The following is a 27798-nucleotide window of genomic DNA, read 5'->3' as shown; positions in this document are numbered from 1 at the left end:
GCAAAAGGTTAAAGAATTTACTTGAAGTGTTTTGTTCAAATTAATACAAATTCTTCACTTGTTACAGATTTCTCTCATTTTTAATTTCAAAACATGAAATTTGTGTGTATAGACTTAAGTGTAGTGTATATTTCATATAGTAAGCTCTTTTTTTAGCTTTTGATTTTCCCCTGAACTAACATAGTAAGCTATTGATCCTGCTTAGGGACTATAAAAAATATATGTCATTCAAGCAATTGATTTACCAGGGTATTTCAGAATCATTCATGTTGCAATACAACTGAAAAGACAATTTTTTATGATCAAGTAACAGATCCAGGATTCTATAACCTAAATGTGTGCTACTCAATACTCTTTTTAAATTTTAGCAGCCAAAATACAGATCCATCAGAGTGTACAGGGTGAAAGATATGACCTGTTCTAAAGAATCCAAATTATTTTGGTGGCACCAAGTTCCTACTTTTTGTTACTTCTAGCTTCTTGTTCAGAAATCCACCTGAATTGGAATTATATCAGAAGATTTTCCTCATAAAAAAAATATAACAAACAATAATGGCTGTGCTAATATGTCAAAAAGATTATAGTCTGTGAATATGAATCTACTCTCCTATCCAGCTAGATTTCTTCAGAAATTCACATGTAACACCATAAAAAGAAAGGATACTTTCATGGGCCAGAGGCTGGCATTTGTCTTACGGTACATATTTTCAAACATGTTATCATAAAAAACCTGTTGAATAACTTCTTTAATACTCAACAAATACAGATACATCTTGTAAGTGAAGATATGTGACATTGAATATAACGAGACAATTTAATTCGAAGTAACAACAGGAACCACGTTTCAAAATGGCTTTTTATCCTGGTCTTGAAAAATAAATTAAGAACAGTTTAAGACACGTGAAAAAGCACACTCAAACACATTTATCAGTTGTGGCCAAGTACAAAGATGAAGGATGATGTCACGTTTGGCAAACTCGGACTTCTTGTTAAAATATGCAGCTAACGTCTGTGTCTAAACATTATAGTATATGATGCTATGGCATTCGCATTTCATCCTGTGATAGATATATAACAACACGGTTTCTTTAGAAACTCTTTCTTCCTTTTCTCTATTTCTTTTTCTTGGAAAGCAAAAAGAGAGAAGAAAAAATTTTTCTTATGCAAAATTGATTTTCTAATTCATGTGAACTTGATCCACTGCAAACTTTCTCGCAATTAATAGAGGCATAGACCTCTATCACCAATACTTTAAACCACATTTCAGATACTGATATCAATGGCACTTTGAAAAATTAAATATTCTTCTAACAGACTAATCAGTTGCAAAACATGATTTAAAAGAAAATTGTGTTCTAACTTATCAAATGAAATGGACAAACAGCTGGAAATAGTATGTTAAAAAAACTAGTGCAACTGATGGATACTAACCAGGTCTTGATATGAGGTGGATGCGGGAACGAGGTCCTTCAAACTTCCAGTTATCTTCATCCAAGGATTTAACCTCCTTGTTAAGTGCAGCCATCAGATCAGCTTTCAGAACTGCAAGGCAGCAAGCAATCACAGTTTCAAAAACAGCATAAATTCCAATATATTCCTAAAATGTAAGCATGTGAAAACAAATAAAAAACACTGGAATTTTAGAGATTTCCATCACAAATTAATCTTTTTTTTTTTTTTTTCCCTTTCTAATTCTTCCCTCTCTCTGAGTCAAATTTTTGTTTCTAGAAGCAAAGAACAAGGAAGACCCATTTGTTTCCTTTCTTTTGACTAGAAATAAGTCATCGAAGGCTTATTAATAGCAGCAAGGATAAATTCAAGAGGCCCTTTAACAACACAATGATCTCCAGAAAACCATAAAAGGAAATCATCCACATCAGTTCCAATTGAAAACTCAGAAACATAAATAAACTCAGAAAAAAAAAAAAAAAAAAAAAAAAAAAAAAAAAAGACACTGAGTAGAATATTACAGATGATAATGAAGCAACTAGCAATTCAGCAGGATAAAAGAAATCGTATTGAAGAAAAATTTTACAACTTTTTGAAGGTCGAGAGAATAATTTCTCTACTAGTCCAGTACTGTTGTAATCATTTGTATTGGAATTACATGACTAAACCATCAAAGTTCAAGAAGTGTTTTTCTTCAAACTATTTCCACCCTTTTTTCTCGAAGGGAGATGTTTATCTGACTAGAAAATTCTTTTCACGATTCATCAACAGAACTACAAAGTTTCGAATTCTGTTCTGGATTTCCTTGTCCTAAATTTTCTAAGTGGAGCTGGCAATCCGGAGATGATGCAGATAAGGACCTATGCTGCTAAAATTACATAGAACTTTCCAAAGAAACTATATAGTCCATAAGAAAATGCAGAAATATAGCAGATGGAAAATTTTCAGAAATCCTTTGAACTCTTAAAGGAAGGCATAATAAAAATTTTCAGGATTCCTCTAAACTCTTAAAGGAAGGGATAATACATAACTTTATTCTTTTCTAAAACAAAACTAAAATTTTGCATTTTTGCCTTGCCCTTAAGAACCAAAAAGTTGTTATTTTGTTTATAAAATTAATTATAACACATATCACAAAAAACAATAATTGGACAAAAAAGGCTAAATCCATGAAGAAGGAAACGAAATTATCAACGCAGCGCACGAAAAAATCCAAATCCGCAAAAGATAAAGCAATACATAATGACTGAATGAAGAAAATTTAAAGATAGTTGTACAAACAAACCAAGCATGGCCTCTTCCTTGCGGTCTTGAATGGATATGAGATCGGGAGGGAAATGAAAATCTTCCAAAGCTGCATTGCCACCGCTGCCTCCTCCACCGATCGCTGTAGTTGATACTGATGAATGAGCTGGTGATGTACTGTTCATTTATCTTTTTCTTTTCAATTTTCTAGGAAAATATGTTAATTTTCCTGGGCGGGAAAATTGATTCTTCTAGGTAAACTCCTTGTAAGATTTTTATTCCCGATGAGAATAAGCTCCTCTCTATATTAACCGCGAGGAGGGAATTGCATAAAAAGATTTTATAATTTCAATAGAAACAAAGCTCTTATATGGGCTTTTGTTTGAGGCCCATGAAGCCCACCTCTAAACTGGTGAGAACAAGAAACGAACGGTTTCTCGTAGATTTGATCCGTCTCTCTCAATTCTCAAGTCTGAACCAGTGCTGTTCATGTTTACATCTGTAAGTGATTCAGCTTTTTTCTACTGCTCTTTCTTTTAGATTTAATTAGCTTATTTTTCATTTTGCATAATTCGAACACAGTCTGATAAGAACAGGAAGCATTGGTCATTGGGGTTGGGATGTGGGATTTCGTTTTTCTCTCTTTTTTTTATAAAAAAAAAGAAAAAAAATGAAGAAAAAGAGCTCCTTCTCTGGATTTTTCATTTTCACTTTCTGGGTTGTGGATTGGTAGTTTTAAGTATGTTCTGAAATTATCTAATTTGACTGGTGTTGAAAGTTTTCATTATAATGGACTAGTTATCTTAATTGAACTGTTCAAAGTTTTCAGTTTTCAATCTTAGTTGTGCAAGTTTTAACTGTAATCTGGTGTATAATTCAGCTAATATTCTGATACTTCAAATTCAACTTATTCGATTTTCTTACATAAGAGTATGTGCAGTTGCTAACATGTGTGTGTTTGTCATGGTATATTTCAAGAAACAAGTGCTTATTTTACCATTAAGCTTTGGCTGAATGGTCTGGATTCTGTCTCCAGAAATTTGAGATTATGAATTTGAACTGATTAACCCAAAATAAATTGCTTATTTTACGTTTGATTTAAGATTGATATAGCATGAAGCATCAAAAACAATAGATGCTGACATTGGTTAAATTAAGAAGCATACACATTTTATTAACTAGAAATGCAAAAATGTAATTTTGATTTTTTCTCATTACATTGTGAACTTTTTGCAGATAGTGATCAAAATGGCATCCATTTAATGGACTTGGAAATTTTTCTGTTTTTTTTTTTTCTTTTAATAAAGGGGGATAAAGTCAATACATAACAGCAGAAGTTCCCGGTCCATCTTTACTGTATGGAAACTGCAAATAATCTTCAATTACGGACTTGTCAGAAGACGGGAATCCTTTTGATATTATTTGTTGGCTTTGCTCTTTGCATGCTTGGTTCTTCATCTTCAAGCGAGGTTGGATGAAATAGTTCTCATGCACTAAAGATGCTGAAATCGATTATTTGTTTCTTTGAATTCAGTGTTACAGCTGCAGCTGCAGCTGCTTTCAGTGTTATATTTACTGTATTAACAACTTTGAATTCAATGCAGATGCCCTGCTGCCAATATTATAGAATGCATGGTGGTTAGTAATTATCCAGAAACTTAGACATAAGTTGCATTTCTGAGGCACCAATTTTTTTTGCTTATTTCTTTGTTTCTTTGTCTCCTGTTTAGTGACTGGCTAATATGCATTCCCATGTAGTGATGTGATTTTTTGGACAATTATATAGAAGAGAAATCTAGAATTTAAAGCAATTGTCACTGGATAATGTAGCTTATTCTGGTTTCATGAAAGTTGCATTTTTATGTCTTTATCAAGCCATTTTGATCTAATTAGGCTATTTCTAAGAGAGGGATAAAAGATGGAGGGACATAAAGACAAATGAATAGAGAAGAGGAAACAAGATATCCTGTGTTAGTACTGTCTACTCTTGCTTTGGGCAAGGAAGTAGTTTTGCATGTCTTGGACTTTAAAATTATGGTAGTTTTAGCCTGTCTTCTTCTTGCTACATATAATTTTTATGTAAATTAAATACTATTTTGTCTTGGAAGTTAATGACACTAATAAACATTTAGACTACATGTGTATCATCCTTTACATATTATATCAAAGTTTCATTGGAAACACACCAAATTTAGGCTTGTCACAAGCTTCTGAGTTTTTTTGTGAGATTGATCTCTGTAAGTTTAGCAGTGGATGACTAACAGAAAATTACATGCAATAAATCTCATGGAAATAATTTATGCATAACATGCTTAAAAGTTTTTATATGCTCGCAGTTTTGATGATGCTTGTTACTAAGATCAAAATCTAACTCGTACCTAAATGTTATGTTGCCATCTTTACAAAAATTTTGCAACATTTGAGTCTCACGGTCATCTTTCATTTTTAGGTGGCTAGATGTGAGCTGAATTCGGGGTCCAACAACTTAGATATCAGCAGCTTTTGTAGTTCCAAGAAATACATTGTGAAATCTTATTTTGAAAAATATGAAAGCTTTTCAGAATCAAATTTTCAAGATTTTACCAAAGATGAACTTTTCTCATGTAAATTGCTTCCAGATAATCTGGATGCGCTTTTAAGAGAATCAGTTTTAAATCGCCTTTTGGTTGGTGAAGGTTCTCATCGTCGTCTTCATTCAAGTATCAGACTTCACTTCCAGTCAGAATCAACATCTCAGCTATCCACTCACTTTTGTAAAATTATAATTATAGAGAGACTTCCCTCTGGAGTCTTCGCTGACCCGTTTGAGCTCCAACACCTTCTCCATCGTGGAGGTAATATTTTTCTGCTTCTCAACATTCTCAGATTTGGTTTTATTGCATATTCTTCTTTCTCATGTTAAAATTATGCTAACTGTTATTGCAGTTTTTACTGATGTAGCTGTTTTTGGAGATACAAATTTAGAATTACCTTCAGTTGCTTCCAACCGGTCTGTTGTTGAGATTCACATGAATGTCACTCCTACTATCTTTACTGGACAGACAAGTGAACAGGAAATCAGCATAGACCTGCCATTGCATGCGCGATATCCTGTAAGTGGAAACTTTGTATTATTATTATTATTATTATTTTGTTGCCTCTAAAATGTGAATGCAAATGTGCTGCATGCTTAATTATATGAAAGAGAGAGAATGAGCTTGCCCATTGACTTCTAACTCCACTCTGCATATTTTGTTTAGCATCTTTCATTGGAGCCCCCTCAACTAGTTTGGGACTAAGGCTTAGTTGTTTTTTGCTGCTGTTGTTGTTATTTTTCATTGTAGCCCCTTGTCCTGATCATTATTTCGTTTCTTATTGAGAGAGATTGAAGTAACTATATTCTAAAAAATGACTGCAAGCTTATCTTTGAAAATAAATGTTCTAGCCTATTACCATAATACCTTTTAGAAAATGTCATCCTATTTTCATAAATGACTTTGCCAATTATTTACTAAAACTTCAATAATGAAACTCCTTTGAGCCTGTGACTGTTTTGCGATTTTAAGGAATAAGAACAATAAATCAGTCATTCATGGCCAGCATAGTGAAAGACTGTTGGGTGTGAATGATCTCAGTTCATAGATGAAATCTAGACTTAAGATTGGAATCTGAACAAGTAACATAAAACTATAAACTATGAAATGATTGATTATGCAAAAATTGAGGGTAGAGTTGAAGAAGACCTACATGACACCTACAAAACCTAATGATACAAATTTGTTAATTTCATTTTAGTTTTGATTAATGAAAAACATCGACTTGGAATTTCATGTTATTGTTAAATTCGAAGCCAAGTTATTTAATTTTCCATAATAATGAATTGTTGTATTTTTGCATCAACTGAATAACTGCAAACAAATTTGTATACGTTGTCTAAAGTTTGCTTCCACTGCAGCCCCTAGGTGAAAGTGATTATGCTAAAGTAGAATTTGGCGCACCTGACATATTCATGGACTGCAACTTTAAAGGAACCTTAAGCAACCAAAGCTGCTTATTTGCACCTAGCAGTGACTTTGCTGAATCGAAAGCGGGTGATATTTTGTGGAGAATACCTTGTGGTACAAGAGCACATGCCGCTATTGTATCTGCTGTTACTTTTGTTACAGCCTTTATATCAACTCTCATAATTCTTGCAACATCCCTTTCATATTCGGACATCAATTTTGCAAAATCATTTAAATTATCATAGTTTTCATTCATGGGTTGACTTGTGAAGGAAGTGATGTTTCTTGCACTTATTTTCTTGGAGATATCTTGATTTTTACACTTATTTTTATGCTTATTTTTTGAAATGCAAAGCAAGCAGCTTGTTTCCATTCCTATATTAAAGGACGTATTATTTGATCTGCACAAATGAGCTATTTTTACACCAAAAGGGCCGACTTTTAAGTCTGGTGCAGATAGTTCTCTGTAGAAATGGACTCGACGAACCACCTGAAGAATTTGCATTGCCCGGCGGCTATGGTTTGGTGGATATAAGCTCGAGTGCCCCCTTTGTATTCAATTTTCTCGAACTCTTCAAAAAAAATGGTCTATTAAGGCAAATTGTACTAAAATTGTACGAATAAATAAACTCCCAACTTGGCAAATGCAAGAGAGGGAGATCCCAGAAGGTGAGGTCAAATCTTCTATTTTTAGGAGGGACTACTTCAACTCCAGGACTGTGAAAGCCTCAAACCAAAAACAGAGCAACCATGCCTCCAGCAGATACATGTATTTAATAAAAAAAAAAATTTTTAAAAAAAACACACAACCCACTACTTTAATTGTGAAATTTATATATTTTTTTTTATATATACTAGTTCTTTTTATGACATGCGATACACGTTGACTATACTAGTTATATGCTCATTTTTTATACTTGTTTAGCTTTTTTATTCATATAATTAAGTATAAATTCTTATTTAGATTCTAATAAATTTAATAATTTTTAAATATACAGTAAAATATATATTTTTTTAATTATATGTTTTGTATTGTAATATCTCATTCAAAAAAATTGATATATTTATTTCTCTTTTAAAATAGCAATTTAAATATGTTAACATGCTAGTTGCTTTTATTTTTTGTCTAAGTACCAAATTAATTTATAAAAATCATCATATAGCTTTTATTTTACGTTTTATAATTAATTTACATATTTTACTAGCAACTTTACTATATTCTCTTTTAATAAATAAATATACTTTAACAATAGAATAAGAAACTAATCTAATAAATCAAATTAAATATTTATAAATAATAATAATAATTTTTATTTTTATTTTTTCTATCCAATCAAAATCATAAAATCATTTTAAAAATTTATTAATAAAATTATATTCCTTAATAGAAAGAATATAATTTGGATTAAATAAGATATCAATATAATTAATTAAATTTGAGATGTTTAAAAATAATATTTTTTTATCTTATTTTTTGCCCACCAAATTAGGGTGCAATTTGCAATTAAAAAAATTTTAACCATACCCTTTTTAAATCAAAATCTTAATTATCTAAATATCTTTATTTAAAATAAATTCAAAATAAAAAAATAAAAATTTTCAAATGCCTCGTATTTACACATTTATTTAAAATAATAATGTTAAAGATAATACAACAATAGTAAATAAAAATAAAAATAAAAATAATAAAAAATAAAGAATAATATTAATAATAATAAATTATTTAAACTATTATTATTAATTTATTTATTGAAATAAAACATAATAAGATAATAATGATTACATTTTAAATTTTCGAATGTTATACTAAAAAAAGTTTAAAAATTATCCAATCAAATTATAAAGAGATCACACACACACACACACACACACATATATATATATATATATATTCTTGTTAAAATTTTTTAAGTGACTATAATTAAAATTATTTTAGTGTATTTTAAATTTTACAACAATAATATAAAAAATTTAATTATTGCCCGTCATTCCCACTTTTATTTATATATAATATAGATAATAGTACAATCTATATAAATTTTGTTACTAAAAGGCCTACAATATTCCAGGTTGCCACTTTTCCCCCTGGTTTTTCACTTTCTTTTCATTTATAATGCACTAGAAACAAAAAATTATAAACCCACTACTCAAATTAGGCTACACCCATTATCCCAAGATCTACCATACGAAGAAAAATAGGAGCATATGCCAATGCCAGCCCCCTAGGTTGATTTTTGCTCACACCAACAAAACAAAATAGGGGAGCAGTTGCAATTATGCGCAAAGAGAAAGGGATGACAAAGCAAAGAATAAATATTTTATTTATTACTATAAGAGATCGAAAAAAAGACAAACAATCACACAAGCTATTGCACACCCTCGAACTCGAAAACCCAAGAGAACAAACAACCCACCATCCAAATAAAACAACTGAATATCACCCTATGTAAATATGCCAAACAATATACACCACCCCCCGACCAGCAGTGAGAGACTCTAGTCAATCAAAATAACATAACCAATATAAATTAGCAAAGAGACCCTTATAATGTCTCCCAGCAGCTCTTGGAATGGTCAGCCATTGAATCAAGAAAACCTTCAGTTATGCTGTAAGTATTACAATAACGATGAGAAGTACTATCCCAAAAATTACCAACAACAGGCAGGCCTGCATTAGAAAAATAAACACTTAAATCAGAAATGTAATTCTAGAAATCACAAAGTGTGTTCAACACAAGTCAAGGTGAGCCAAGCTCAACCTCAACTTATCAAGGACATAGTCAATCTCTATTCGAGCTTGAAAAACCAAGCTTGAGCTCAGCTTGTTAATCCAAGAGCTAAAAATCCAAATCCTTAATGACAGACCAATCAAATGCAATCAACAACCAATCTTTACTTCCACACCAGCAAAAACATACTCAAAACAAAAGTGCATAACTATTAATTCAAAGAAGAAGAACAATCTCGCAACATCCACTGAATTAATTGAAACATAACTTAAAAAATTCAATTTAAAAGTCAATTAATTCAAGATAAACATAAAACAAGTAATTTAAAAGGAATTTATAAAATCTGTCAAAAAAAGAGCATATAGTATATTACTTCACAAAACAAATTAAAACGATCCATTTGCAGAAGACGAGTCAAGATTAAAAAAAAATTGAAAAGAGAGAGACAGGATGACAAAGCTGTGGAATTGAGAGATGGTTGATTTGGTTCGTTCAATATGAGAATGAGCCAGCTGTAATGACAGTGGTTTGTGAGACGCTTGGCCATGGAGGTTTTGTTCAACATGAATAAATAAGTAAGAGGCTGACTTTGTTTTTTCTGTAACTTTGAGAGGTTATTGTTTTTATTGATAAGAGGTGGTTGGCACAGCTAGGCTTAGAGAATGAGATGAAAAAGATTAAGTGTTTCACAAATGAAAATGAAAAAGGAGAAAAAAATAAATGGGCTTTGTAATATAAATGGACTTTCAATAATCTTTTCGAATATTGGCCTTTCAAACAAATGGACTTTTAAAACTTAAGGGCTGCCTCACGAGCCAGCTCGCGAACTAATGAGCCAAGCTCGAGCCCAGCTCATTAAGCTTATTGAAAGAGCTTTTTCCAAGCTGGGCCAAGCCTCCCTTGAGTAGGTCACGAGCAGATTGGCTCATCTACAGCCCAAAAGGTGAGAAAGACATGATATACACAAATGTAGTCAAAACAAATTAACTTTACCAAAGAAAGAAGCTCCGATACTTGAATAAAGAATAACATATGCTCATCTTTAGAAAAATAAAGAATGTCAACAGTTATTTTAGAAAGAAAAGAGAAGTCCAAGTTACCAGAGATGAATTTGATCTTTGTGTCTTTGCTGCTTTCGCAAGATGTGTTTTCCCTTGCGCAGTAGCAGCTTGTGCATTTTCAATATGGGTGCCAATATCATCTGCAATATACAAGAAAAGAGAGTAAGGGGAAGTTAGAGCAGGGAAAAAGAAATTACCCAAAAAGATTAAGCCGTAAATAAAAACAGAGTTCAACCAAAAAAAAAAAAAAAAAGAGAGAGAATGGAATTACCAATCATAGTTCCTTGCTCATGAACGAGGACAGCAAGATCTTTAAAAATTTCATTCACCTCTCCAATTTGCTGCTGAATTTCTTGTATTCCCTGCTCTCTTTCCTCAATGATTGCCTCATTAAAAGCAATCTCATTGTCCAATAGCAGGACCTCCTGTCTGCAACAAAATTCACTTGATGCTAAGTGTATATTGATCATGCAACATATAAACTCATGTTTAATTCAAGAACTGTAAAGATGATCACAATTGTACAAACTCATTCAAACCATCAATTAAATGCATCAGCTATTAAACAAATCTACCAAACAGTATATTCAATAAAGTGTTTCCCAATGCATGAGGTTTCTCCCATTGCAATCTCTAGGACAGATAGGGTTAGATGAATAACACATACCCCTCACATTGCAAGAGAATTTTTGTGTTTGAGTTTTGTGTTTTTTATTTTTTAGGCAGTGACATTTTTAGCAGTGACAACAGTTTTTTTCGGTGTGATCCCTTTGGCAGCAAAACTTTTATTCAGATTAGTTAATATGTGAGCAAGCTAGTTCATGGGTTTAGGTAGAAAGTTAGCTTACTCATAAGTTAGAAAAAGCTAAGTTGTTTTGTATGGTTACAAGTGGTCGCATATGTATGGGCCTGTATTAAGGCCATCCTTTGTGCCTATTCCGAGTAAGCTCTCCTGTATAAGAGTTATAGTAACCAATGAAAATTGGCAGCCTCCGGTTCAATTCCAGAACCTGTTCTGTTTGTAATGTGGCTAGCCTTTTAAATTTCATTTTATAGAGCCTGTGTTTCTCTGTGTGAGAGAGCTGTGCAAGATAGTTTCCTGCCCCACCATTTCTCAACAGTTTTGAACCCATGACCTTAAACTAAGATTAGTTGAATCATATAGCATCATTTTAATACTGAGGAGAAAATATGAATCAATGCTTAAACCCAAATCTTTGCTATACATTTACAGATCCTATTAGGAACTTTCAAGCAAGTATTTACATACATGCTTGTACAATCCCTAAATAAATTGTCTCACTGAGGCCCTGAGAATTTTTCATCTGAAGATGGAATAATAAGTTGCAAACAAAAGAACTTGGGGTGTGTTCACTTGTAAAAAACTGGAGTAATTTTCTCAAAAAGTTTTTCAAGAAAACTGGAAAACAGAGTTTTGTGTTCAAACCAATCAGTTTTCTATTTAGAAAACTAGAAAATAATTTTCCAGTTTTCCAAAATTTTACTAATGTTTGAAAAACAGTTTTAAGTTGTTTTTCATCATTTTCCTTTATAACAAAAGACATGTTTTCCAACTGTTTTTCATTTTTATAAAATGACATTTTCATAATTGAAGTTATAATATATATAAATAATTTTTTTATAAAAATATTTAAATAATATAAAAAATTATATTATGCTTTAATAAGGAATTTTATTATTACAAAATTTTACAAAATGATAAAAATTGATATTATTATTATAAATAATCAATAATAAAAATTCAAAAAATTTAAAAAAAAAATTCTAAAATTATTTTATAATATTTTATTTTAATTATGAAAGTTATGAATAATGTTTGTGAAGTTTTTAAATTAAAATATAACTTTTTTATTGTTACCAAGTGAATGCATTTTCCGTTTTCTGTTTTTTAATTTCCATTTTCGTAGAAAACATAAAATTGTTTTCTGTAAGTAAACACAACCTTAACAACTTTTTGAAAACCAACAAGCAATCCAGGATTTAGAATCTAAGCAACTATTGAATAGTTCCTAATACTATTATTAGTACATAACAGTAAGCAGCACTCACCGTCTTGATTCCACAAGGAGAGCACGTTGCTCTAGATTCCTATCAGCACTTATGTCTAACTCGCTAGCTGTGTAGCTGCAGATATCATAAACAAACAAAAAAATTAGTTGATGTAATGTGAGTACAATTATTCTTATAAACTACAATGTCCTAATGACCAAAAAACCCCAAAAATTTTCAAAATGGGTACAATTGTAACTACTGGTAAAGGTTAGCATAAAATAACCCAGTTCGAGAGATTTGGGTACAGTGGCAATTTTCTGCAAAGGTTTAAGATTTTTTGTGATTAGGCAAACTGTAATGTACACAAAAATACAGATGCTAAGGAAACTTATCTGCAGACAAAAGGGGATGACCAAATCATGGCAAGGACAAAATCATAAGACATGCTAATTCTAGTACTGATATTGCTTTTATTAAGTAGGCCCTTCTTGACATTAGTGCGGACTTGATTACGAATAGAGCAGAATGAAACAAAGGATTCATATATCCGACCTAACTAGTTGGGATTAAGACTTAATAGTTGTTGTTGTATTGTTTATGAAATACCTAATTATAATAGTTAATATGTTATTGATTACACTGTGATTCTACTAATAAACACATCACCTAAAAATTAAAATCTTACTCATAGTTGTGCAAGTGTCATTATAAGTTTTTTAAGTTAAAGATTTACAAATTTTTGGAATTTATTCAAAGTCCATTTACAGACTTAAATAATACATTTGAAAAAACTATTGGGATGAGGAAATAAAAGGTGGAGATCGAAAATAGTAAAAGCAAACTGATTGGGAAGGGAATAACTTATGAGTGGAAAAAGGAATTTTCCCTTCTGAATTGAAAGAATAATAATACTTACAATTCTATCCTTCACATAACTGATATCGGTAAATGGATAAAAGTAGAAAGAATCTTCCACATAAAGGGTTAAGAAAGTAATTTGAGGCACAAAATTACCTTTTCTCCTGCTTTGGAGAGTGAATTTTTTGTGTGCTGGAATGATTAGTTCATAGTGCATATTCAATTCCATAAGTCCGCCAAACAGAAGTAAAGTCCACTCCCCACTCCCGTTTCACTCCCTTCCATTTCATCCCCTAGGCTTTCCACCCTTCCCAAATAAAGGCTAAAGGACAAACAATTATGTGAATTTTATGTACATCAATAAGCAATTTCATTCCACTTAATTGCATTAAATAGCAATCCTGCTTGATATTTCACTATCAATTTAAGTAACTGATGATATTATAAAACAGCCAGCCAATTTAATACCCCAGTTCATCACAAACTCATTTACGAATTGCTAATACCATGACCTCATACAAATAGTATTATTTTGTAATGTGTTTATACTGTGTGTAAAATGGGAGGGGTGGGGGAAAGGGACTTTACCAAGTGTGTTTAATTCATTATTACTAAATTAAGTATTTGTGTGTTGTCTATCATTAAGGATTGTCTGGCAATTCGCAGCACAGATGGCTGGTTAGGGCATGATAAGGTGAATGTGCAACCAGTATATTGAACAATTATTAATTGCTCCAACATCATTTTTTAAGTAACTTCATTAATGAAAAATTATAAATTTGCTTTTGACGAACATGTGAAGGAGCTCTGAAATTTAACTGTACAATTTGAAGTTTGAGAACAATCACCTTGAAGGAAGAACAGCCTGGGGAATAAAAGGGGTATATGCCGTTTCCCTCTCTGCTGCAAGCCGTTGAGCCTTTTGAAATTCTTTTAGAACTGCTTGAAAATCTTTTGCAAGTTTAGCATCAGCAATTTTTTTGCTTTGCTGCAGTAACATTCAAGGAAAGAGACGAATGTAAGATACTAATTATCCAACAAGGTAAGTCTAACACGCACATCCACAATGCAAAAGTAAGCAATTGAACAAAAAGAAATCTAACAAGCATATCAATCAACACTAGAAAATGTTGGAAATTTATGCTCCCTCTTCACAAAATAATAGTCCACATTACTAATAAGGAATATCCTAAATTAATTGTCCACTTTCCAATTTTAGTTAAAATCAACCAGTCCAAAGGTTATTTTTAAAGGTTATTTTGTCAATAATACCCTATAATGACTCATTGATTTCTGTGCCCCTTCCCATTAAAGAAGAAAATTGGTAAACTAACAAAAATTACTCCATGGAAAAGACTCTTCTTAATCTATGTGCCAGAGTCAAACTAGACCATTATTATGGGATGGAAGGAGTTATTTAAGACAGGTCACTGCAAAATTGACTACTAATATAAATGGTACGGACAAGAGCAAACTTACGCTAACTCCAGCATGATGATCTATTTCACTGGCTTGCTTAAGTTTTGCTGAAGTATCCTTCACCAACTGACCTGTATGTAGCCTTGTCTTATGCCTGAAATGCCAGAAAAAAAAAATTTCAGTCTAAGGTCCACAGAGAATATGTATTTACATGACCAATCAATAAGGGAACAAGGGAGAAGGCAAGCAAATGGCCAATTAGTAATCGCCAACACCATGTGGCCTACATCTAGTTTCAAGTTAATCAATAATGTGCTATAAAGCACAAAACCGTTCAATTCAAAAATAAAACAGAACTAGCTAGCTAACCAAACACAATATTAAAAAGGCTGATAGCTACCAAGACACCTATGGAGGATATACAACTACATCATCACTTATTTTCTGCTTGCTTCATTCAGTGCATATAAAAGCTCAAAGTAGCAGTCTCTTATCATTACACAGGAATAACACTGGCAATCACATATAAAAAGGAATCGTAATGTTTCTTTTTCATTTGTAACATATTGTTTGGCGCCAATTATGAATAAAACCTCCAAAATGTCAACACTTCTTTCTACAAGCAAATCCTAAAAGCCATCTAATTTTGGGCATGGGTTTGCCAATGCAAATATAATTACAGCCACAATCAGAATCATTGGTAACTACAAATATTTTCTCTGCAGCTCTATGAGAGAAGAGAGCTACAATATTACACAGAGGACAGTGCAGTTTCGAAACTGAAAACTCCCCAAATCATCAATACCATGACAAATTGAAATTTTTAACAATTAAGCAATTCAATAAAACCAATCCACCATATCCAAATTGAACAATTTCAACGACATTACAAGCAAAATAAATCATCAAAACGACAAACCAACAAAATGAATTAAACTCACAACTTCTCCCGGAGCTCAGGGGTATCCTTGGGAGTACCAAGGGTATTAACGAGTCGCTGAAACGTGGAAACGGCGGTGGTTATCTGGAAGATTCCAGAAACAACAGATTGCGTGGCATCTTTCTTGCCGTTGATCAGGTCTCTCCTTGAAGCCGCCAAAGGTCGTCCGGCCTCGAGATCTTGAAAGCTCATACCTATATTAATATTATTATATAATAATTAACTAAAAAAGCTACAATAAAATTATCAAGTGTCGAAAATCGATCTCCAACCTCCTAGATACTTTCTCGAGAAAATCAACGAGAAAGGAATGGAAAGCGGGTGTTGGATACAAAGGATCAGAGAAGCAAAGGAATCGTAAAACGTTCAATTAGGGTTAAAGAAACGAATGAACAGGCGTGAGAATTCTGACGGGTTAAAGAGAGAGAAAGAAAAAGACGTAATGATTATTGGGGTGTGGTTTGTTTTTTGGGTTTTGAGCTGTGGAGGTTAGAAGGGAAGGTCTGAATGAACTGTCTGCCGGCACGTTGATGTGGACGACAGGTGAAATGGACGCGTGGAAGGTAGCAATTGGATGAAGTTAGCAACCGCGCTTGGAATCCCACGGATAAAATCCCATTTTTGCCCCTAAACTTTGACAGTTTAGTAAATTGAATACTATTTTATTCATTTGTCTGTTTGTTTTTTAAAGGAAGCATCACAGTGAATGAAGGGATTGTTGAAACCGTTCTCCACATGAAAATGAGTAATAAATGATGAACAATTGCTTTGTTAAGATTCATATAAGGAGAACAATTGCTTTGTTAAGATTATTTTGTTCTTTAGAATAAGTTAAATCAATGGTAAATTATATTTTAGTGATATATTAGAAAAAGTGTTTCGAATATTGAACTCAGAAAAGGAAAAATAACATAATGAATAATGGAAAATTAATGCTAAGCGTTTTTACATTGATTGACTAACTAAAGATTAGTTGTCACTTTGATATTGCGTAAATAACCTCACAATTACATATATTTACATATACTTATAGATCTCGATTGTAGTTTTCTTTAATAACAGACTTCACTGATTAAAGGTAAGGATTCATTGAGCCGAAGAGTTCAACTGAATTTTTATATATAACATTTTTAAATATATTTATTAAATAAAATTGAAAGTATATGGAAAAAACTTTAATATCAAATAAAAAAAAACATTGCTTTTATAAAAAGCATTAAAAAGTTAGTAAATAATTTTAAACAAAAAGAATAAAATATGACATAATTTAATACTAAAAAAAGAATTAATTACAATAAAATAAAATATTAATATTTAATAAATATATTAAGAGGCCCACAATTTTAAAAACACTCACAATTTGATAAAAAACCTAGATTTTGAATCGAACCAATTTTTAATCAATTTGGTTCACTGGTTTCTAACCGAATTTCATCTTATTTAGGCCGGTTTTTAAAGTTTCCCGTTTTTCTATGTAATTCAGACTGGACCACTATCTGATTTCCGGTTAAACTAATCAAACCGGCCAATTCGGTCCGATTTTTTGAACCATGCTTTTTATACACAAAAAATTAAAAGAAAGAAATGATAAAATTCACAAATGGACTTTTAATTAGTTCACTCATAATCATCATTAGAACTATAAGTTAATACCTTAACTTTTATCTGCATGATTTTGACTCTCATTTGTAAAGTTGAAATGTGATAAATGCTCTTGAAGTCTTACAAATTCTCTTTTCTAAATGAATTAATTTTAAAAGATTTAATTGACATGTTAACAATAATTGATTATATACACTCTTTATTGTTAGATAGCCACATGCTATTTTTCATAATTTCTTCTACCAAATGCATATTTTGGACCCTGTATTTTTCCAAAAAAATCTTGCAGCCCTCTGCACTTTGCGGGAGCCCCATTAGTTACCTCTATTTTCTTTTTTATATTTAATAAGTACCTTGATTGAGCAAACTAAGAGCGTGAAGTGTAAACAAAATGATGTGGCAAAAAAGCTAACGACATGGCAAAAAAACTAATGACACTGGCAGTCCTCTTCCTACAAGGAAATAATTTTTGACTACGCTATAACAATAAAAAAAATTAAAGAAACCAAAAGATTACCTTCTTGAGTTTTAAAATGACATTTTTCCTCTTTTCTTCCTCTTCAACAGACGGTACTAGTTAGAAAAAAGCTCCTCCATCAGAATAAAGAAAGAAAGACTAAAAACAAAGCCAAGACCAAGAGGAGAAATCACTAAGGGTTTCAACTGATGGGTCTACAATCCTAGAGAAAGGATTAACAAAGGAAGAATCAACGAAAAGATAGCGAGGGACGACGTTTCTATGGTTTTGGTAAGCATTTGCTGCCATGCACACCACACGTCTTTTCCAATGGATGATTTCTGATGGTTATTATTTTTGGAAACATGGAAAAGTGATGAAAGTGTTTGTACTTTGGATAGATCTATAGATCTTAAGCTCCCTTCACGTGAGCAGGAGAAACTATATAGATCTAGGTGCCAACATGGCAATGAAACAAACTTTCACTCCTTTTAAACTCGCGTGGATATTCACACACCACTTCCAGCATGGCGAGGTACTTATTACATACAAAAAATAAAATAAAGGTACCTAATGGGTCTCCCATAAAGTACAAGAGGTCACAAGATTTTTTTTAAAAAGTACAGGATCTAAAATATGCATTTGGCCTAATTTCTACTAATCTATCATAAAAGTTAAATTTGGCTATGTTTTTTTTTTAAAATATTCAATCAGATTTAAAATCTTGGATCAAATTACAATTTAATATTTAAATTTTAAAGTTAGTTAAACATAAGCTGTGAGGAAAAAAAAAAATCATCGCCATTGAAATCAAATTGCCTTTAGCTTTGAATGCGACTCTTATAATAACTGATAGCATAAAGCCCATTAACAAAGCATTATTGTTGGTTCTCATTATATTACTCTCATAAAGAAAATAAAATTTACATTCACCAGGATGTATGAACACTTTACATTTATTATTATTTTTTTATACTCTCACATATTTTGGTCTATAGATTTATTTTCTACTTATAAAATAATCAATTTGGATTTTCATTTTTTATTATGCATTAAAAGTTTTTTAAAAAAAATAGTGGAGAGGTGTTAATATCATTTTTAATGAAAAGAAACATAAGCAAGAAAACTAATAAATTTAAATAAGAAAATATTTTTATTAGGAAAAATGTTCAATTTACCCCTTTAACTTGAGTCAAATGTTCAAATACCCAAAAATTAACTTTTTGATTAATTTACTCCACAACTTAGCAAAAATGGTTCGATTTGCTTATTGTTTAGGTTGATCATGAAGTGTGGTGCACGCATGGTCGATGAAAGATAAATGAAGTAACATATATATATATATATATATATATATATATATATATATATATATATATATATTGACTGTAACGGTTAGTTGGAAGAGTATTATGTTTCTAACCAGTTGATCATTTTGTAATTTTACAAGTACAGTTTAAAAACGCCTTGTAAAACTCTATTGTCCATTCCATATGCTTTTCCATGAAGTTGTTGCTAGATGCTTTTTGCTGGAAAGGCTTATGAGAGCAAGAGACTAAAAATGGAGGAGGATAATACCTATACACATTTTTTGGAAAAGAAAAGTAGAAATAGTTCTTAAAGATAATTATTTCCCTTTCTATGAGCATAAAGATAATTACATAGATATGAAAATTACTAAGATAAAAAGGAATTTAGGCCCCTAATGAATAAAAAAATTATTATTCTCGCTTGATTAGATTTCTTCCCTAGAGCTTGGACTGTTATCCTAATTTATCTTGATAATGTTGGAATTTGAAATCTCTACACACAAAATCTCAATACTTGGTATTTGGGCGTGTTGTGAATTCAGAGATTGACACATCTAAAATGTAATTGTTGCATATATTACAACTTATTATCTTCCTTACATAAGTAGGATCTCATAAGTGAAATTGTGTGTGATAAATCTTTTAACATAAAAAATCTCATAAAAATGTTTTCTGTTTTCAGTTTTGAATTCACCTAAATGGAATCATCATACTATCCCATTCTTCTATATCTCTTTATCTTTGCAGAGAACAAGCTCAGAGGTTCGAGTTCTCAAATGCACTATCATTTGTGAATCTAGTAGAAAATTTTTGTTCTGATTTTCATTGCCTGATGCAAGTTTCATTAGGTAAAAAATATTGAAATAAGAGAATGCGAAAAGACATAATCTATTCCAATGGAAGTGGAAAATCCAGTAAATGTAACATGGGTTAGTGTTAGATGAAATGCTTGTATCATAGTACAATTCATGCTGCAAATAAGGTCTTACTCGCTTATGTCCTTTCCATAGGACCACGCGCGTTAACCAACCCAAATAATGAGCAAATTGAGCCTCTTTTGCTAAATTGTAGAGTAAATTAATCAAAAAGTTAAAATTTGAACATCTGACTCAAGTTAAAGGGACAAGTTGAACCTTTTTCCTTTTTATTAAAATTAAAAAAAATATACAAATTTTTTAACAATATTTTTAGGAACGTCCATTTATTACCTTTGTGAATTTCTCAATAATTGGTTTTGATGCTATAAATCCAGCTCAAAAGAATTTGTTGCCTAAGATATATGTATATAATAAATGGAGAAATGTACTTGAATCGATAATTAATTTTTTGAATAAATAATTAATTCTTAAATGATATTTTATTTCGAGAGCAAAACAAAAGATAAATAATTAAATAACATAAAAAACATAGTATTACCTTTCAAATAAACATACAAAATATTCTCATTGGCATCTTTTTAAACAGTTAGTGGGCAATGGCCGTTTAGGCATCTATTAAAACTTCAATCTTTAGGACTTATATTCTATTATAGGATGCAACAAGGACTTAGAATTTGGCAACTTCGAAATCAATGTTAAGATTATTATTGTTCATTCCCATCTCTTTTGGTGTCTTCACCAATATTTTCGGTCCCCCTCAACATACCTAGCAGTCTCTCTCAAAGTTGTAGTCTCAGTGGAATGAAATTGCAATTGGAATTGGAAAAAAAGATTGGAAAAGGTGAAATTAAACGATAAAAACAGAAGGTAAAAGATGACATTAAATGATGAAAACAAACAATTCAATAATATAAAAAAGGAATTTCCTTTAAGATTGTAAAATAATGATATTTCTAATAAGAAACTAATTCTCAGTTATAAACCTCAACTGTTTGTTTTGGAATGTATATGATTGCCTAATGATAATGACCTATTAATTTCAATTCATAATATGTGAAACTAACTTGAATTCATTCCATGTATAAACAATATGAGTCGCTTGATTCATTAGAAAGGAGTCGATTAAATTTATATCGAAGGCTTTACTCGACAATAACTTTTGAGCTAGCTTTTAGCGTTTTGACTAAGTTGATACTTTATCTCTATTAATTGTAGCATTTGGTAACATAACTTTTAAAGGTTGAGTGAGCTTTTTATAAAACGTTAACCACTCTAACGTTTAGGGTTTAACTTTTAATTAAATTTTTTTGACAATTATATATATATTTTTTTTCGAATTCAGCTAATTAAACTACTAACGTTCTTTTTTGTCATTTTAAGTTAAACAACTAATTAAACATCTATTTTTATTGAACACTTCTAATTTAAATCGTTGTATAAGTATCTATCAGCTTAAAGCTAATAATTAACAGCTAACAACTACTACAATAGCTAATAACTACTAAAATAGTTAACACTGTTGAACATACCCAAAGACTCTCTATAAGAATATGAAACACATGAGTATTAATGAGGAATATAAAACAAAAGGGTTATTAGAATTATGTTGTTTCTCTTTACAAATGAATCTGCAAGTGACCTGAAGAATAAGTTGACAAAATAAAATAGAAAAATATTTTAATCCAAGTTAGCATTTTAAAAATATGAAACTGTAATATGTCAGCAAATTTGCTTTTGTTTTTATAGTTTACATAATCTATATTTTGAATTTCTTTAGCAAGAGGTTTGCAATTATCAATAACCAACTCAAAAAAAAAAAAAAATATATATATATATATATATATAAAGTAATAGACGTTCATCCTTAATAGCATAGATTATATTCAAAGCATCATATTTAATAATTACTTTTTCTCCAACTTTTATATCTGACCCAAATTAGAGCCTCTCTAATGCCAACTGCTTTAACCACTTTTAGAGAAAAGATGTCAATTGTCTTCTTTTGAATTTTCATATCTACCTTAATAAAAGCCTCAAGTGACTTTGTGTGGGCAACTAGCAACGATACTTGTAGTAGCCATCTTTTGCTTTGTACTTCCTTTTCTTTCCTTTCCACTTCTCTTTTTTTGTTTTTGCAGTTTTTTATGTCCTTCAAGGTTGTATCCAGGGTCTCATCACTTTTTGAATAAGATGGATTTATAAATCTACTCTTGTTTTGTATAGATTTGTGCATGGGATATTAACTCGAGCAGTTCTTGTTCATATATTTTTATATGGAGTTCTAGATTTCACTCCCAACGACCAAGAGGTTGTTATAACAACATTGAAAACTGGTGTTTTGGAGAAGTTTCTTTTCTCTTCCTCTATTTATAAATTGCTTAGATAATATTTTCTTCTCTGATTGTTAGCTCTAATCTGAGTTTCATAATTACCTCCTAAGATCTGATCTCCAAATCTAGCAGTGACTAGCGAATAGACCAAAATTTTTCTTAGAGGGGCTAAAATATATTTATCATTTTATGTGATGAACTTATTTATGTTTGCAGCTCATTATATAAAATCATCAATTGCAATCATATAAATATAGGCATTAATTATAACATTATCAATTAATAATTTCAAGTTTCAAGTACAAGCAAAATAAAAGTAAGATAAAAAATAGACTTGATTAAAAATAAATATTTTAAGTTGCCATATTAGTGTCATATATCTTTTCTTAATATAATATTTGTACCAATAAAATTACTTTATAGCATAAGCAAAAGGAAATAACATTTCATAAAGAAATTGTTAAAACTAATATCATAAAATTTATTCAAATGCTTACTTAACTTAAAACATGCATTTTTCATTGCTATACATAAATTTTGCTTGACGTTCTTTTATTGTGCTTAAGTCATCTATGCTTGAATCAATACTAAACTTTATTATAATTTCTTTTTCAATGTAAATAGTTAAACGATCATTTAAGAAATTATCTTCCATTTTGTTGCGAAGTTTTGTCTTCACTTTCTTCATTACTGAAAATGCTTATCCTATAGTTGTTGTTGATACAGGAAGAGTAAGACAAGTTTGATCAATCTATTAATGAGAGGATAAATCAAAGATTTTCTAGTTTTCGTAAGCCCTTGACTCAATTCTTGAAGACTATCTAATCTTTGCATTTCAATATGTTTTGGAACATCAAGTTTAAAGTGTTCAAGTTTTATCCTTAAATGTATCAAATTCTTGCTTTGTGAAATCATTAGGATAGAACTTCAATGAAATCTTGCTAATATCATCAATGTTAAAAGCCTTTAATCCATCTCTAGGCTTTAAAGCATAATTGAGAATAAATAACTCTATTGTATGATAATTGAACCTGTTATTCAATTCTTGCAACTAATAATCAATTGCAGCAATAACCACATCACCTCAATAATAACGTTCAATGTTAATCTCATCTTGTTGGTTTTTAAATCAACCACAACTTGCAATACATCGAGCATTGAAATCCGAGATATCAACTTGGTGTTTCTCACAAATGAACAACAGTACATGGGTTACATGGCTACTCTCCTCATCAAATATCATGCATCATGGAATTTTTTAATTTGTTATTTAAATTTTGTTCACCTAGTCTTTAGTGTTTATTATGATTAGTCCTAGTCTATAGGAGTTATGTTGTGATCTATGTTACATAAGTGTTGGCTAGCAAAGTGGGAAACATGTCATATTCCTTGTCGTGATCCATACCTATGTAAAGGTTGTATTTTGCTTTAAATATATCATTCCAATTTTCAATATATTAATAAAAATTTTCCACTATCTCTTCTAGTGCTCTGTGTCCTCTTTATATATATACACTTTATCTTTTTTTTTTTTTGCCAAGTTTATTCTATAAGGTGTTAACATAAAGCTGTCTACGTGTTCAACAATTTTGGTATCAAAGTCTGGTCTTTCTTTGGGATAATATATTTTTAGTTTTATGTACTTGATAATAGACCTACAAGTTATCGATGAAATAAAGAAGCTCAATAATAGCAACTACAATACATGGTCAACTTGCACGATGTCTTATATGCAAGGACAAGACATGTGGGAGGTTGTTTATAGTAATGAAGTGACACAGTTAGAGGCTGACGATACAAATGGGATGCTACAAAAATGGAAGATAAAAGCATGCAAACCAATATTCGCATTGAAGACAATGGTTGAAGAGGATGAGCTGGAGCACATTCGAGAGAGGCTTGGGATACTTTCTTTAAGATTTTTCAAAGAAAAATGATATGAGGCTCCAACTTTTAGAGAGTGAATTGCTTTCAGTTGTACACACAATATGATGATAGCACAATACTTTCATAAAATGAAGATGCTATGCGGGGAGATTTCAGAGTTACTTTCACAAGCATCAATTGGCGAGACTAAGATGAAAAGGATTATCATTTATGGATTGATGCATGAATACAAGGCTTTATTATTGTCATACAAGGATGGTAGAATAAACTATCTTTCATTGAGTTTAAAGAATGATGACAAGAAAAAAATTCGTCAAAGCGAAGGGAGTACTCATTCGGGGGAGGTTTGAAAGGTCATACCGTGGCAAAAAGTTTGTAGGCAATGCCTCAATTGCAAGAAGAGTGGACAAATGGAAAAAGACTGCAAATCGAAAAAAAAAACTGTGAAAAGTTATGTTGTAACTTTTAAAGTTGCAGAAGAAAGGGATGATGAGGCATTCCTTATTAGAGAAGAAGAAGAATTAGCCTTTATACCTACGATAGAGAATCAAATTAATTATGAAAAAGATTGGACTATTGATTCAGGATGCTAAAATCACATGACAGGTGTAACATCCCTTCCCGGTCCACCCGTAAACCCGAATGAACCGGACCGAGATGCTACAAACTGGTTGACTGTATGGCCTGACATGCTGAAATCATAATGTATATTGAATATAATAGCATGCTGATATTGTTTACAAAAATAATGTAATTTATATTTACATTAACATGATACTAGTGTCAAAATGAAATGGGCCCAACTGAGTGCCCTGTACATGCCATAAAAAGGGTAGACAAAAATACATATCCAGATGAGTAGCTACCCTGAAGACTGAGTCTTCTACAGATGAACTGCAGCAGTTGTAAGCCGACTCTCTATGGTCCAAACTCAAAACCTGCGAGTTAAACAGGTAACTCGCTGAACAAATAAAGCTCAGTGGATATCTCAACATATAAAGAAACAATTAAACACATACATGTATAGAAAGAACCATGTAAACACATATGGCACATATAAGCACACACATCATGATACTTTCATGATACCTTGATTATCTTTTGTACTCTTTATAATACTGTATAATTCATGAAATGTTATGTCAAGATATCGGTATGGCTCCATAAGGTTATAGTGAAACCGAAGTGATAAGAAAAACTGTATGAAACTGGATGAATACTGTATGCTTGGCTGCTATGGCCCATATATAATCATATCCACTCAACGGCCTGTAGCCGGAGTATCAAACTGTATGAGGTGCAGATCTGCTATCCTATGTCGCGACATAGCCTTATCTACATGGTTTCTACCTAACCTCAATGGAGCATAATGTTGGTATGTCAATAATATAACACAACATCGTATTAATAGTTCATAACTTCATAATTCATAATGTATATTTGATTTCACATCATTTGCATGCTTGAATGTTGTTTTGATACATGTTCAAATATTGTATTTGATGTTAAAATGATTGGAGGCATATAAGTGAAGCAAAGGAATACAATTGCATTGAAAAAGAAGTCAAAAAATGCATGAAAACACAAGTCGCGAGCGCGCCTTGCAAGGTCGCGAGCGCGTAAAGCACCAGATGAGAGACAGTGAGTTATCGGGCACAAGTCGCGAGCGTGTACTTGAAAGTCGCGAGCGCGAGAAGTGCCAAATGAGAGACAGTGAGTTTCCAGGCCAAATTCGCGAGCGCACGATGAAGGTCGCGAGCGCTTACAGGCCAAGGGCCAAGTACGCGAGCACGCACTTCAAAGTCGCGAGCGCGAGATGTGCCAAATGAAAGTCAGAGAGTTTTCGTGCACAAGTCGCGAGCGCGTACTTGAAAGTCGCGAGCACGAGATGTGCCAAATGAGAGTCAGAGAGTTTCAGGTGAAAGTCGCGAGCGCGTAGTTCAAATTCGCGAGCGCGAGAAGGCAACGCGAACTCGTCATGCAATTCGCGCGCGCGCTTCCAGCCTGCACTGTCTGTACTCTTTTGGTCATATCTCTCAATATACAACTCCGATTTGAATGATTAAAAAACCCATGTAAAGCTAACACATAGAGGAACAAATAACTCTTCTATGACACTTCCTAATTCCATCATTAAATGGGGTCAAAATCAAGATGAAGTTACTGGTAAAATTTCCAGCAAAACCTGTTTCAACATAAACTCAATATTCACTTCATTTATTCAATACCTCCCCTGTTCTCCCCTGTTTCTCACCATTACCAGTCCTCCCACTCAACATGAAGCAATATATCATCTCACTAGCAACACACCACACAATTCTCATGCAAAGAAAATGGAACATAACAAGAGATATCAAACCTTTACTCCAAAAGCTTGAGCTCCTCTTTAACTTCTTTTGTCTACACTCTTTGAACTCCCTTCACCTATAAATAAGAATTCTTATGAATTCTAAAATAATAGCACCAAATGATTCAATTATGAACTTCAAGAAGGTTTACTTACTTGGATAAAAGAGAAGTTGAAGTTAAGGCTTAAATACCATTAAAATTGAAAGGAAGGTGGAAGAGGAAAGGAAGAAGATGAAGATAAACATGAAAATGGGAAAGTGAAAATGAGTATTACGGGTAGGCCATCAAAAATCAAGGGATTTTATGTAAAACTTCCTAACTGATACCTCAATTGTAAACAGGCTACAACTTAATACCCAAGCTCAATCTTTTAATGCAAATCAATCCTCACCCATGTGCTTTAATCTTTTTCTCTCAATCAAGTAACTCCACTTAATAACCCCTTCTACCCCAACCGGGTTTGGTTCAACTCGACTCAACTCGACTACTCAACTCTATGCTAAGACTCGACTCAGTAGGATGTCACAATTCTCCCCTCCTAAATAAAACTTCGTCCCGAAGTTTACCTGTTGTGAACAATTGCGGATACTGTTGTCGCATGGTGTCTTCAGATTCCCAAGTTGCTTCTTCTGTCTTATGATTCCTCCAAAGAACTTTTACCAATGCTATCTTCTTGTTCCGCAATTCCTTAGTTTCTCTGGCTAAGATCTGAACTGGTTCTTCTTCATAAGTGAGATCCGGCTGAATTTCAATCTCTTCTGCTGATAACACATGTGATGGGTCTGATCTGTATCTCCTTAACATGGATACGTGAAAGACATTATGAATTCGATCTAAGGTTGAAGGTAACGCTAGGCGATAGGCCAATGGTCCTACACGTTCAACAAGCTCATATGGACCAATGAACCTAGGGCTAAGCTTACCCTTTCGTCCAAACCTTAGGATCTTTTTCCATGGTGAAACTTTCAGAAATACCTTATCACCCACTGAGTACTCAATATCCTTTCTCTTTAAATCAGCATAAGACTTCTGTCGATCACTTGCTTCTTTCAGCCGTTTTCTGATGATTTCCACTTTCTCTTCTGTTTCTCTAACCAAATCTGGACCCAAAATCTTCTTCTCACTCAGTTCTGTCCAACACACAGGTGTCCTACATGGTCTACCATACAATGCTTCATATGGTGCCATCTTAATGCTTGATTGGTAGCTGTTGTTGTAGGCAAACTCCATGAGAGATACATATCTGTCCCAACTGCCTTCAAATTCTATGACACATGATCTCATCATG

At 32.0% G+C, this 27798-nt stretch overlaps 3 protein-coding genes across 7 annotated transcripts; 1 reads left to right on the top strand and 2 right to left on the bottom strand.

Moving 5' to 3' along the window:
• Positions 1-218: 218 nt before the first annotated feature.
• Positions 219-3026, bottom strand: SAMBA (valine-tRNA ligase). 2 transcript variants are annotated; one of them, XM_012225668.4, is made up of 3 exons: positions 2735-3025; positions 1432-1542; positions 219-496 (listed from the first exon to the last, which is right to left on the bottom strand). In XM_012225668.4, exons 1-3 carry the CDS (start codon positions 2877-2879, stop codon positions 435-437), a joined length of 318 nt encoding a protein of 105 aa, XP_012081058.1. In that variant the 5' UTR covers positions 2880-3025; the 3' UTR covers positions 219-434. The 2 variants fall into 2 exon arrangements, with proteins under 2 accessions (XP_012081058.1, XP_020537782.1); XM_020682123.3 differs by lacking the exon at positions 219-496 and adding an exon at positions 556-1058 and having other exon boundaries at positions 2735-3026.
• A 30-nt stretch (positions 3027-3056) lies between these two features.
• On the top strand, positions 3057-6932 carry LOC105641179 (phosphatidylinositol-glycan biosynthesis class X-like protein). 4 transcript variants are annotated; one of them, XM_012225665.4, is made up of 5 exons: positions 3057-3195; positions 3931-4163; positions 5144-5528; positions 5635-5786; positions 6629-6932. In XM_012225665.4, the coding sequence occupies exons 2-5, from the start codon at positions 4053-4055 to the stop codon at positions 6920-6922; spliced, it is 942 nt and encodes a 313-aa protein (XP_012081055.1). In that variant the 5' UTR covers positions 3057-3195; positions 3931-4052; the 3' UTR covers positions 6923-6932. The 4 variants fall into 4 exon arrangements, with proteins under 4 accessions (XP_012081055.1, XP_012081054.1, XP_012081053.1 ...); XM_012225664.4 differs by having other exon boundaries at positions 3058-3195; positions 4002-4163; positions 5620-5786; XM_012225663.4 differs by having other exon boundaries at positions 3059-3195; positions 5620-5786.
• A 2040-nt stretch (positions 6933-8972) lies between these two features.
• On the bottom strand, positions 8973-16200 carry ATSYP24 (syntaxin). Its single transcript, XM_012225661.4, has 7 exons — positions 15699-16200; positions 14818-14911; positions 14187-14326; positions 12538-12612; positions 10739-10896; positions 10507-10607; positions 8973-9345 (listed from the first exon to the last, which is right to left on the bottom strand). Exons 1-7 carry the CDS (start codon positions 15887-15889, stop codon positions 9280-9282), a joined length of 825 nt encoding a protein of 274 aa, XP_012081051.1. The 5' UTR covers positions 15890-16200; the 3' UTR covers positions 8973-9279.
• Between the last annotated feature and the right edge of the window lie 11598 nt (positions 16201-27798).

The sequence above is a fragment of the Jatropha curcas genome, chromosome 11 (assembly GCF_041381405.1).
Source record: "Jatropha curcas cultivar XTBG-Jc1 chromosome 11, XTBG_Jcur_1.0, whole genome shotgun sequence".
Lineage (NCBI taxonomy): Eukaryota > Viridiplantae > Streptophyta > Magnoliopsida > Malpighiales > Euphorbiaceae > Jatropha > Jatropha curcas.
Note: the sequence above shows the minus strand (reverse complement) of the source record. Positions and strands in the feature narration are given on the sequence as shown.